Here is a 12,445-nt window from a genome sequence, read left to right as displayed (position 1 = left end):
AAGCGCCCTTATTTGTTGACAGCTTTTTTGTTTTTCGTCTATTATTTGTTATCTTACGCGTTCTATTTTTATCCTAACATTTAAAATAAAGATATACATATTAACCAAACAGATTTTCACTGAATACTGCGATATGGCGAACCAGACGCCAGTCTTTTGACTGCACGTCGCCAGTTTTAGAAATGACGGTCATGGGAGTTGTAGTTCTTTGTCAAATTTCTGCGTATTGCCTTGCACCGATTGAAATCTTTTAAAGGACTACTAAACGTCGCACCTAGGTCCGTTCTAGCCCCTCTCTGTTCTCTGATTGGTGCTCGCCACCACCTAGCTCCGCCCCTCATCCTTTAGATTGGTCATGCAGAACACTTCCGTCTTTAGCGAGCGATTCCAATCCACACAGAAAGGAAAATATTCAAAAGAGTTACCGAGCTAATCGGCAGTCAAATAAACATCTATACGAGCTTCACACAGGTAAGAGAGGCTGTAAACACACTTTTAAATTTAACTGGGAATTAACGATGTTCTTTTAGCTGCGGTTTCTATGAATATAATTTGTGTTGGGACTAGCAGTCACCTAGCTAACAGAGACTTTAGCAATCCAGCTAACCAGAGCCTCACAATAGACCAGTAAGTAAGAAAAGTAATGATGTTTAAATTTGATTTATTTTGTTTTATACAAGGCCAGGAAGCCCATCTCAAACCAGTATTAACCAGGCATCAAGATTTAATGGAGAGTAAATCAGGTTTGAAGACAGTAAAAGCAGGCCTGCTGAATACTGAAAGAAAATATAATAGGAATTTACTCAAATCAGGTTTAGAATGACACAGTTTAAATATTACATTGGCTTTGAACTTATACGAATCATTCATACGAATCAGGTTAGATAGCTGTTTCAACGTTACAAATGTTGAAACTTTGATATCCTGGATCTGTTTCAGACCAGACGTTAGAATCAAGCTGTTACAGTGTTTCACACAATTGCAGTGCTGAAAAATATGATGACGTCACATTTGGGTGTAAACCTGAAACATCTTGACAGCTTTAAAGCAGTCGGTAGAATCTGTTTTGATGCCATTATCCACATAAGTAAGAGTCAGATACAGTTCTCCAAATTGGGAGAAAAATAGCTGGATTGATTAAATTGAAGTGAAGGTGACCTATCATATATTTTAAATAATTATTGTATTTATTTTTAATTCTGAGGGTCCTTGAATTGGTGAAGAATCACTGGCTCTGTGAAAGTTGGAAAAACCTGCTCTAGAGTGACATTAACTGACCAATATTTGTCAGTTTAAAAATGCCTGAGTGGAAGAAGTGATTGTTTTTAATCACAATACAAGAAAAGTTTTTTTTGTTGTTGGTGTATTTGCTGAAAAACAGAGCAGAAAAATGACTGATGTTGAATGACTGCTGTGCTGAGTATTTGTGTTGATGTATTACTGGAAGAAGCATTAAAGAGCTGATTTGTGACAGCTAGTCAGCATCATATTGAAAAACCATTATGGTTTAACACAATCAAGCATATTAATGTATGAATTCTGATTTTAGAAATATAGAGCTTGATGACAGTATTTATATAATTAGTTACAATATTGTGAGGTACTAAAATGGAGTGACTGAACGAAATACTTTGAATATTTACTCAAAATTACAACAGTGCAATAATCACAACTCAGATTACCTATTGTCATGCATATCTGCATTGTGGCAGTTCAATAATTGGCTGAACTTTCCCTCACTTGACAGTGAATATGTTTTTAATCTTCAATGCATTATACGGTAAAAATGTAGTATAGGTGGATCTGATTCAGGATTCACCTGTGTTAGGGTGTTACCCATTTCAGTGCCAAGGTCAGACTCTGACTAGAGACACTACAGGAATCAGGTGTTGGTTGGCCTTTGTCAATAGGAAAAAGGTGAGTCATTATAATGCATATGTAACCTGGCAACCATGTTTTATAAGAGGAGTGCTGGTATTTTCAACCATTAAGTGAAGCAACGGCCTGCTCTATGTGAGGACGTCACTGCTATCCCTATGAATGTCACCCAGATAAGGCCACCTCCCATAGCGGGGCCAAAGACCTTCCGATCAGGTGGGAATGACTCACGGCCTCCTGTCCATTAGCCTGAATCGGCGGCATTGAGATAAGCGTGCCTCGCTTTCAGTGGTTTGTAAAGTTCCTTGTAGCTTGAGAGGAACTGTGACCTTCTGCAGATAACAAGAAGCGCTATTGTTTCACACGTGTTGGGTGAAGGAATAAAAACTTTGGCATGTTGTTGTAGACTTTGAGAAGAAATAAAGTTACTTAAGGCCTGTTCAAGTACATTTTAGAATTTTTTTATCCCCAGCTGATGAACATGCCAATCAGAATCCACTCAACTTTTAAAAGCTTGAGCATTTAAAGTGGCAGATGGCATAACTGCAGCTCACGTGTGTAATAAACAGGACATTATCATACGTTGTTGTGGATTTGTAGGGCTGCCCCCAAACTAGAGATGCACCGATTGATCGGCTTGTGACCGGAATTGGCCGATTTTCACGTGATCGGCCATGACCGGCGACTGGCCGGTCAGTCTGACATATGCCGATCAAATGCACTCGGGCGCCGCATGATTAACCTTTTGAGAGGTACGGTCTCATATATGGGATTTTTATCTCTGTGCCCCTGAGAGTAACTTACGGTGCCACATTTATAATGTTCAGTGACGTCGCATAACTGCCAGATTCAAACTGTGCTTTCGCGCGTTGGCTGGCGCTGAGCTAGAGTCGGACGTGTTCAGCGCTGTCATAGATCAAAACTAAGCAGTGTTTTCAACCTCATAATGTTTATTTTAGGCTTCTTCATATATTTAAATACACATAAGCACGAGTAAAACAATACATTTGGAGTTTGTAAAATACACACTGATGTCTGTGGAAGCAGCAATAACAATCTATTCAAATATAATTTGCCGACATGTTTTATTCATATCAGACAAACATAGTGGAAGTAACTATAAACTTTACTCTATTCTTATCAGTTCACCGGCCACTTTCTTGCATTTATTTCGGGAGAAACTTATGAATTCACGTGCTGTAAATCCTACTGACAGGACAACATTGCGGTGCCCATCTCATGTTTATAGATCAAGATTATTTATAAAGGTTTTTAAACGACCAAATACACTCACTTACACATATTTGAGAATCGGAATATCAGATAGGCTAGTTGATGACATGGTAAGCAAGTTTGTGAATATTTTGAATAAAAAAGGAAAAGCGAAATAAAAGCAACACATCTGTCATACAGTATTATTGTGGCTGCGGTGTATCGAGTGACGCGTCGCCATGGAAACATTAAAGGGAACGTTCGCCTTGAAAAAACTCACTCTGGGGGGTGGGGGTGTCAGTTAGAATATTTTAAACTTATGTGTGAAAGGGTTAAAGAAAAGATCGAAAATAAATATTTGTGTGTGCTGTAAAGTGGTTAGAAAAAAATTAAATCGGAATCGGCTAAAATCGGTATCGGCAGGTCAAACTCAATGAAAAATCGGAAATCGGAATCGGCCTAGAAAATTGTAATCGGTGCATCTCTACCCCAAACTAATGATTTTTCTAGTCGACTAGTAGTTCATTTAAGCCATTAGTCGACCAATCGCACGCTTATATTAATTTAATTACTTAAATATATACTCTGGGGCGGAATATATGCCTATTCCAATCTGCACACATAAAGCTTGCCGCAAAGCATCGTAATGATTATGAATGTGTCCGAAAAAAATAACAAGGAGACATTTTAATTGTTAATTAATAAACTAGTGTTTTCTGAGTCAGTGTCGTCTGCAAAGATGAAGTTGACGATGCTCTGCAACTCTGTCGTAAAGTGAAAGCGCCTATAGAGAGAAATGCAGCATTACGGATTACATAAGCAGAAAGTATTTGTTTTCGATTTGAATTGGTTATCTTAATAGAAATATCTACGTCTGTGAGGCAAGTAGCCTGCCCTATACACTGAGTTTCGGTTAATTTTTGTGACGCGCTCCAGTTCATGCAGACCGAGACGGCAGAAAGTGCATCCTGTTAGTTTACTTTATTTTACAAAAGCACAACGTTTTGTTGTTACTGTGAGTTTACACATAAAAGTATTCCCTTTACAGGTTTGAATGATGTCTTATCTGTATGACCAAAACTGACGGAGTATTTTAAGCTGTTTCCGCAGTTACCAGAAAAATGCAGTAAGCGCGCTAATACTTTAGCTTCCACCCGTCGCGCGAACACTTTGATATGCGCCTAACGATAGCGCACATTTATCTAGGTTTAGCCTACATTAGAGCGAGCGGCCAAGTTACTCGCATGTTTTAAATAAGCCATATTTGAGGTCGATGGATGATAGGTGAATGTTTGGATTTCCTGTCCGACATACTGTAATTACCACAAGGACCCGCCGGTAATGATCTAATGAGCCTGATTTCGACACCTCCTGTGGAGTTTTGTTTTCTGTGACTAACCGACTAATACAATTTTGGTCGACTAAAGCCCTATTCAGATGGGATTCGTTTTACAATGGTAGATGCAATTTTACCATACGACGTCTGTAATATTATAGCAGCACTCAGTAGCTTCGGGATTTCTACGCTGTATTCTCGCTTTTTGCTCGCAGGTTTCTCTCTAGAGCTCCCCCACAGCTTCGGAATAGATATTTGACAACACTGTTGTAAAAACTCGTTGGCGATTCTCAGACAGCAGAGGCTAGTAGATCAACGACATCAAAGCAGATGGGACATTCTTTAAAACGTCTTCTTCATTCGGGTTCGGACAGCGTGAGGGAGCGCAATAATGACAGCATTTTAGCAGATTTCTTTTGGCCTTAAAGCAGTTGTTTACATCGCAAGACCTGATATCACGCGATACTTCCTGACGCGGCGGCCGCCGCCCCAAAGTTGCAATTGCGTATTTTCCGCTCACGGGCACCAGGGGGGTGCGAAACGACCACCATTCAACCCGAAATAAGTATTATAACCATTCCAATCACTCCGAAGCTGTTCAGTTAAGGTAAAAAAGTTACTTAGTTCACCTTTAATGGCAAATTCACACGGGATAAGACAACACAAAACAGGTTAGTGCTGCTGCCTGAGTGTTTCTAATACAATGGCTGAGTGAGTGACAGCAGATTTGACGTCATTCTTTCTTCTGCTATCATGGATTTTTTTTTTGTTATTGTGGCAAATGGGACCGGAAAAGTTGTAATTGTTGTATTTCCCATTCACCATTTTAGAAGTGGCGACTTCTGCTTCTGAGAACTCTGGAAATGTGAAAAGGGTCCATTTGTTGAATTTCGTTATGTCTACTTAAGATTTTCCTTACAATCTGTGTTGTCTTTGGGCCGTACAACCTGAGAAGGATAATTCAAAATCTAACATTATCATCATAAAGTCATGGGCGCACCGTCCAGGAAATAGCCTTTATTTTTCTTACACTGGCCACGTGTCTCATACCTTTAATCTTAAGGGGCCCAAATCGCCTAAATCTCACCGAAAACTTGGCGCTTTCCCATGGCTATCACGTCTACCTTTGAACGCAGGTTGAAAATGTCATTTCCTTACTTGTGAAATGGAATCCCGCTACCCTTTTATAATCTCTTCCTCATTGGTGCCCCTTTCAGAGATCGTCTGGGCCCCCCTCATCGCGAGCCCCCCAGGAGTGAATGACGCTCCCCCCGTCTCTTCCGCGCCCTGACGAGGATGACAATGGAAGAGATGAAGAATGAAGCAGACGCAAACTCGATGGTATCCATGACTCTCTACGCCGTGATGTACCCTGTCTTCAATGAGGTATGGTGGTTTGTCTCCAGCAGGAGAGAGTTCAGTTATGGTTTGTTGACGCAGACTGAAGTTCAGGATTAGGAGATGCAAATGATGCACACCCACATGCTCAGGAAGGTCTGAGGTAGTGGAGTCACACTCATTTTACACCACTTCTAGTTCTGGGTGAACTAGTGTTATTTTAACAGACAAGTTGGATGCTGAAGTTGTTATCTGGCTAGCCAGCATCTTTGCATTTTTTTAATTTATTTTTTTAATGTTTTTAAAATAAAATGAAAAAGGTTTTCATAAGTTCATGTTTTAGAATCCATTTTACTTGAGATGATAACTGGGGGTTTCATAACTAAATGAAAGGAACTTTGCTAACTTAGCTTTTTAATTAATTCAATGTTTTTAAAAAAAACTTTTTTTCTAACAGTCTTTTTTAAACACATTTTTAGTATTGTTGTAGACACAAGTGAGACTATAACAATCTCTTCGACAATGTCTAGTTCATTTCAGCGAATAGTTTCATTAGTATGGATCTTTTCAGTTATTAAAATGTTAAAAATTATTCACAGTGGTGTCCCCTGAAGTTCCTGTGACATTTTATGATATTTTTTTGTTTTAAGTTAAAAATGTAGCTGTTTTTCCATTGTTTCCAAATATAAATTGTTTTTAAGGATTTTTTAGTTGTAATTCAATGGATTGAGATGGTATATAATTAATTATGGTATAAAAATATATATATTTTACTTTGTGTCCACATTCCAAGAAATGTACTGTTTAAAAGTTTGGGGTTAGTAATATTTGTATTTCTATGTTTTTGAAAGAAGTCTCTTATGCTGCTCACCAAGGCTGCATTTATTTGATCAAATACAGTAAAAACTGTAAAATTATTTATGTTTTGTTTGAATATATTTAAAAATTGTATTTATTATTATTAAAGCTGAATTTCAGCATCATTACTCCAGTCTTCAGTGTCACATGATCCTTCAGAAATCATTATAATATGCTGATTATCAGTTTGCTCATTATCAATGTTGAAAAACAGTTGTGCTGCTTAATATTTTTGCATAAACTGATCTCTTTTTTTAGGATTCTAAACATATTGCATACTTTGCTGCATGATACATTGTAATTTGAGATACATTTTGGGGTTGTATGTACTGCAAAAGTAGTTTTGTTGTAATATATGCTGTAGTTACGGTGATATAAGATTTCGTTCAAACATATAATGCAATAGATTATGGTTGAACATACTATGCTGGACTGAATTTCTTCAGTCTTTCTTTCTTCAAGAAGAGCAACAGAGTATTGTCTTAAATCTAACCATTAAAATTGTCCCATTTTATAACTAAATATGCACACTGACTCAATAACATTGGTTTACAATGGAACCTTAAGCGTGTCATAAATGATCTTCATACTCTCTTATGAGCACAGTTAACACAGAACACAGCTTTTTACACAGTCTTCTTGTGGTGCTGTGGATTCATTCGTGTCTCTTTAATTAGAGGCAAAATCTATACCCACTACCAACTATATTTCTATTTTAATGTGGTGATAATGGCTATGTATAATGTATGCAACACTAAAACCAAACAACCTGCTTTATCTGGCAGTAAATTAAGATGGCTTGTTTGTGTGTTTTACAGCTGGAGAGAGTAAATCTGTCTGCTGCACAGACTCTGAGAGCAGCTTTCATAAAGGTGAGCAAACATGCCCGTGATTCTGTCATTACCTGATCGGCAAAACCCTTCTCTCTTCAGCTTGCTTTTCTTTTCATATATTTAATTAGTCAGAAATCTCCTTCAGACCATCTGAAGTGTATCTACGTCATCAAGGTGAAATTAGAAAAATGAACCCCTATGAATTTTGTTCACCCCACGAACCTGTAATATACCCGACTGCTGATTTTACATTTGATTGTCAGCAACTCTGCCTGTCCTGATACAAACTGTGCTGATAGGCTTAGGCTTTGTCATAACAGAGTACATTTGCATATAAAGATTATACATTTTAAACAAACAGTAGCAAAACGGCCAGTTTAATTCTAAATTCTAAAGTTGGACATGAGTTGGTTTTGGTGCAAGTAACCTTGACTAACATATAAGTAGACCACAGGGGGGGGGGGGAAATCAAAATTTCAGCAAAAAAATCTGGTGCAGACTGCTTTTGCTGTCTCAGCAGCACTATTGCTGCTCATGGCTTTGTAAAATTGTTGTGTAACAGTCATATAAATTAATGTTAAAAGACATTCATTAATCATGAAAGCATTTTGACATGTTTATATTTTCCTGATAGTAATACTGTACATTGATTGATTTGATAGATATATTGACCAAATTATGAAACTCTTATTAAAACAAATATTTTTTTTCTCTTCAAAATTTTAGTTTTTTTAAAATCTATTTCAGAAAAGAAATGTTTGTGGTTGTTTTGGACTGATTTGTGCTCTTTATTTGTCCAGGCAGAGAAGGAGAACCCTGGACTGACTCAGGATATTATCATGAAAATTCTGGAGAAGAAGAACGTGGAGATCAACTTCACAGAGTCTTTATTACGCATGGCTGCCGACGATGTTGAGGGTGCTTATGAGTTTTCACATTTTTTTTGAGAGGAGAAAAACAGGCTTGTATGTATGGTTTGCAATGCAAATTCTTGTTAACGTTGCAGCCTCGTGCCTCTAGGGGGAGCTGTTTCCCCATGAATTAAAACGGCATTGACACTAATGTATTTTCCCTCATAATTTAATTTCTTCCTTTTTGCAAGTGTTTTTGACGTGTTCAGATGTATTCTGCTAATGAATGCGCAGAAACGCATTGGGTTTCTGGCTAATGTGCATTTTTGTTGATTTGAAATGTGAAGAATACTAAATGTACCTCCAAATTGAATCCAAGCCAATTGTAAAATCCTTGTTTTGCTCTTCCTACTGTAATCTATCCTTGTATACTTTGTGTTTGTGAGGTGCTTGACTGTGTTTACATGATAATATAGAAGTTTCTGCATTGCTATACAGTCATCTGCAGTGCATTTAACATTTCAGCATTTGTTCAGTACAGTAGCATGTATTATGGTCTCAATGCAGACGGGTGTCGATCATGATTGGCCGTTAAAAGTCTCTAAGCGCATCACATTTTAATGACGGGTCATTAGATTTCAACTGTTGTTGCCATGGTTACTGAGTGTTTCCTGTGGGCGTGTTCTTTGTGTGCAGAGTACATGATTGACAGGCCCGAGCGGGAGTTCCAGGACCTGAATGAAAGAGCTCGCGCACTGAAACAGATCCTCAGCAAAATCCCTGATGAAATCAATGACCGAGTCCGTTTCCTGCAGACAATCAAGTGAGAACATATTCATGCACACATTCACACACACATAAAAAAAAAAAAATCACTTGCCCCTTTTTCCCCATTTTGCGTCATGACTTTCGTATCATTACGTCAGTCTTTACTTGCACACTTGCCCTGACAGTTTCTTTTTGAAGTATTTATTTAATATTTAAAGAAATGTCAGGCTCATGTTTCACTCTCAAATCAAAAGACATTTTTGATATTATAAAATGAAGCCTGTTTTCTAAGAGCAGTTAGATCTGTTTTCTTTTTCCTTCTCTCTTTTGATTTGAGGGTGGATTTTTTTGTATTTTAGCCAGTTTTAAAATGTACGAATTTTTGACAGTTGTATGTAAAAAGCAGTGGCTCTTTCCCCGCCAGCACTTTTGAAAAGTTGTCAGCAAGCGCCAGACTTTTTGATCATTTTCTAAAAAGTTTCATGACCCCCAGAATATTTTGTTGTATAAATAGATGAACGTGATATTTCAAAAGAAAGAAATGCTTTGCATTCTTTTTTTTTAATCAACACTTGAACTTGGGTAAGTTTCATAAAAAAAAAAAACAGTTTGAGCAAAAAGCTGAGAGAAACACATTTTTGTCAAAGAATACATCCTGATCGGATTCAGAACGATGATCAAAACATAGATGGAGTAGATCAAGTCCATCAACACCGCTAATGCTTGATTCCTGGGTCGACGTTTGATTCCGTAACATTAGGCAGTTTTGATTTATATGCTGTTTAATGTTGATGATCGTGTTATTTTACATATGATCTCGCTCGTTTCTGCATCTTCCTCGCACGTGTTTTGATCAGGAGGTTCAGTCCTCTTCCAGAAGATGCGTAATAGCGCCCCCCTACATTATAACAGTGAAAACATGGAAAGTCGGAAAATTCCGTCAATGGCGGGGAAAGAGTTAACAGTAAAATATTTAGTATTCACCACCATTACTTTCCCCACTGAAAGGTCATAAATATGACTGATGAGTGGAAAAGGTCACATGAGTGAGACATTGATACAATTATGTCTGAACGTTTGTTTAATTGGTGTCCACAGAGATATAGCCAGTGCAATAAAAGAACTACTGGACACAGTGAACAACGTCTTTAAGAAATACCAGTACCAGAACAGAAGGGTGAGTGACAACACACACACACTCATTATTGGATCGATGCAGCCAGTATACTGTCTCGCTTACTGAAGGAAGAAATAAAAATGGCTTTGTGTTTTCCAGGCTCTTGAGCATCAGAAGAAAGAGTTTGTGAAACACTCAAAAAGCTTCAGCGACACTCTGAAAACATACTTCAAAGACGGAAAGTATGGAAGTTTTAAGAATCACCCATTATTCTCAGTGCAGATCACTTTTTATTTTTATTTTTTCTTGCCAAAGTTTTTTATTTTTATTTTATATATATATATAAATTTATAATGGAGAGTTCTTGGCTTGATTCTTGTTATCTTTTGTGCTTCCATCAGAGCATGCCATGATATTTAACACAACAAAGAACTAGTAATTTGAAAATTAAATAACAGTAATATACATTGATGAAATTGTTACAGTACTTAAGATTTTATCAGACAAGCAGTGTTGCAGTTCCAATGATCTTTTAGGAATTAAATGACATGGTAATCATTTTAATTAAATTTATAGTGATAGCTATGGTTAATAGTGAATTAATTCAGCATAATTAATTATTGCGTAGCATTTAATATTATTCTCCATAAAATGCATGGAGAAATGTGGCATATTAAGGAAAAAATATAAGTTAAAGCACCCTCCCTGTAGACATGTGATATGCATTTTACAAAAAATAGAAGTATTCAAAAGTTTTGGGTCAGTAAGATTTATTATAAATATTTTTTAATGTCTCTTTTGCTCACCAAGGCTGCATTTATTTTATCAAATGCAGTAAAAAAAAAAGTAATATTATTGCAATTTCAAACAAGTGTTTTCTATTTGAATAATATTTTATTAATGTAATTCATTCCTGTGATGCAAAGTTAAATTTTCAGCATCATTACTCCAGTCTTCAGTGTCACATGATCCTTCAGAAATCATTCTGATATGCTGATTTCCGTCTCAACGTTTCTTAATATTATCGATGTTGAAAACAGTTGCCCTGCTTTCCTAATTTTTTTGCAGGATTCTTTGAATAAAAAGTTCAAAAGAACAGCATTTACAAAATAGAAAGCTTGTAACGTTATAAATGTCTTTACTGTTACTATTGATCAATTGAATGCATCTATTCTAAAAGTAATCTACTGACTGCAAACTTTTAAACAGTAGTGTACCTTATTAGCACTGCGAGAAAGTTATTTGAGCAGAGGCGACAATAATGATGGTGGTTCATGAACTCATAATTTGTGTAAATTTTTTTGGAAATGGCATTAGGGTGTCGCTGCATAACATTTGTAATTTCACCTGTAACATTGCTATGTGTTCAGATCTAATTTGTATTCCTTCCTTCTCCACATTTCTTCCAGGGCAATAAACGTGTTTGCCAGTGCCAATCGGCTCATCCACCAAACCAACTTGATACTGCAGACCTTCAAAACTGTTGCGTAGGAGTCGTAGAAGTGTTTTTTTTTTTTTTTTTTTTAATAACCTTTATATGAACAATGTAAAAAAAAAAAACTTTGGACTGTAATTTATGATTCTTTTCTCCTGGCAGTAACACTTAAGGCAGGATGGCTTCTATTATGGTTTCTAACCCCATCTAAATCTAATCTTCTTCATGAGCTGGAGTGACCGTCCAGTTTTTCTCATATCCTGAGCTTTACAGTCACACTATCGCTGTGGAGACTCTCTCTCTCGCTTGCTTTCTCCCTCTCTCTCGCTTCTGAAGTGTTTTTGTTCTGTCCGGTCAGTCCAAGAGAAAGCCAAATGCCTGGGGGCCTTAACAGTGATGGACACGGGGTGTTCCAGACGTGCTTGTAAATGCTGGGGTTTAGCTGTCTCCTCTGATGCTTTGAACTTGAATGAGAGATGTATATTTAATAGATATTTGGTAACATAATTGTTCAAATAAACAGCACATGTCAAACACAAGTTGCTTGGATTTGTTCTCTTTTTGAAATGATTTTTTTAGTCCTCATTTCAGCATGAACAATAGCTAAGGTAAGCTAAGGCTCATAATTATAATTCGTTACATTTATATAGTGCTTTTCTAGGCACTCAAAGCACTTTACATATGGAATGGGGGAATCTCCTCAACCACCACCAATTGAGGCCAGAACGCCCACCACACACCAGCTTATTGGTGGAGAGGAGACAGAGTGATAGTCAATCAGTATATATATATATATATATATATATATATGGGGATGAT

General features: G+C 37.0%; 1 protein-coding gene across 1 annotated transcript; it reads left to right on the top strand.

Annotated features, from left to right (window-relative positions):
- Nucleotides 1-331: 331 nt before the first annotated feature.
- On the top strand, nucleotides 332-12,165 carry pdcd10a (programmed cell death 10a). Its single transcript, XM_084408743.1, has 8 exons — nucleotides 332-471; nucleotides 5,644-5,812; nucleotides 7,441-7,494; nucleotides 8,256-8,373; nucleotides 9,003-9,129; nucleotides 10,173-10,251; nucleotides 10,351-10,433; nucleotides 11,601-12,165. The coding sequence occupies exons 2-8, from the start codon at nucleotides 5,723-5,725 to the stop codon at nucleotides 11,680-11,682; spliced, it is 633 nt and encodes a 210-aa protein (XP_084264869.1). The 5' UTR covers nucleotides 332-471; nucleotides 5,644-5,722; the 3' UTR covers nucleotides 11,683-12,165.
- Nucleotides 12,166-12,445: the final 280 nt, after the last annotated feature.

Source organism: Rutilus rutilus (genome assembly GCF_951802725.1).
Source record: "Rutilus rutilus genome assembly, chromosome: 5".
Taxonomy (NCBI): Eukaryota; Metazoa; Chordata; class Actinopteri; order Cypriniformes; family Leuciscidae; genus Rutilus; species Rutilus rutilus.
This window is presented reverse-complemented; position numbering and strand designations above follow the sequence as displayed.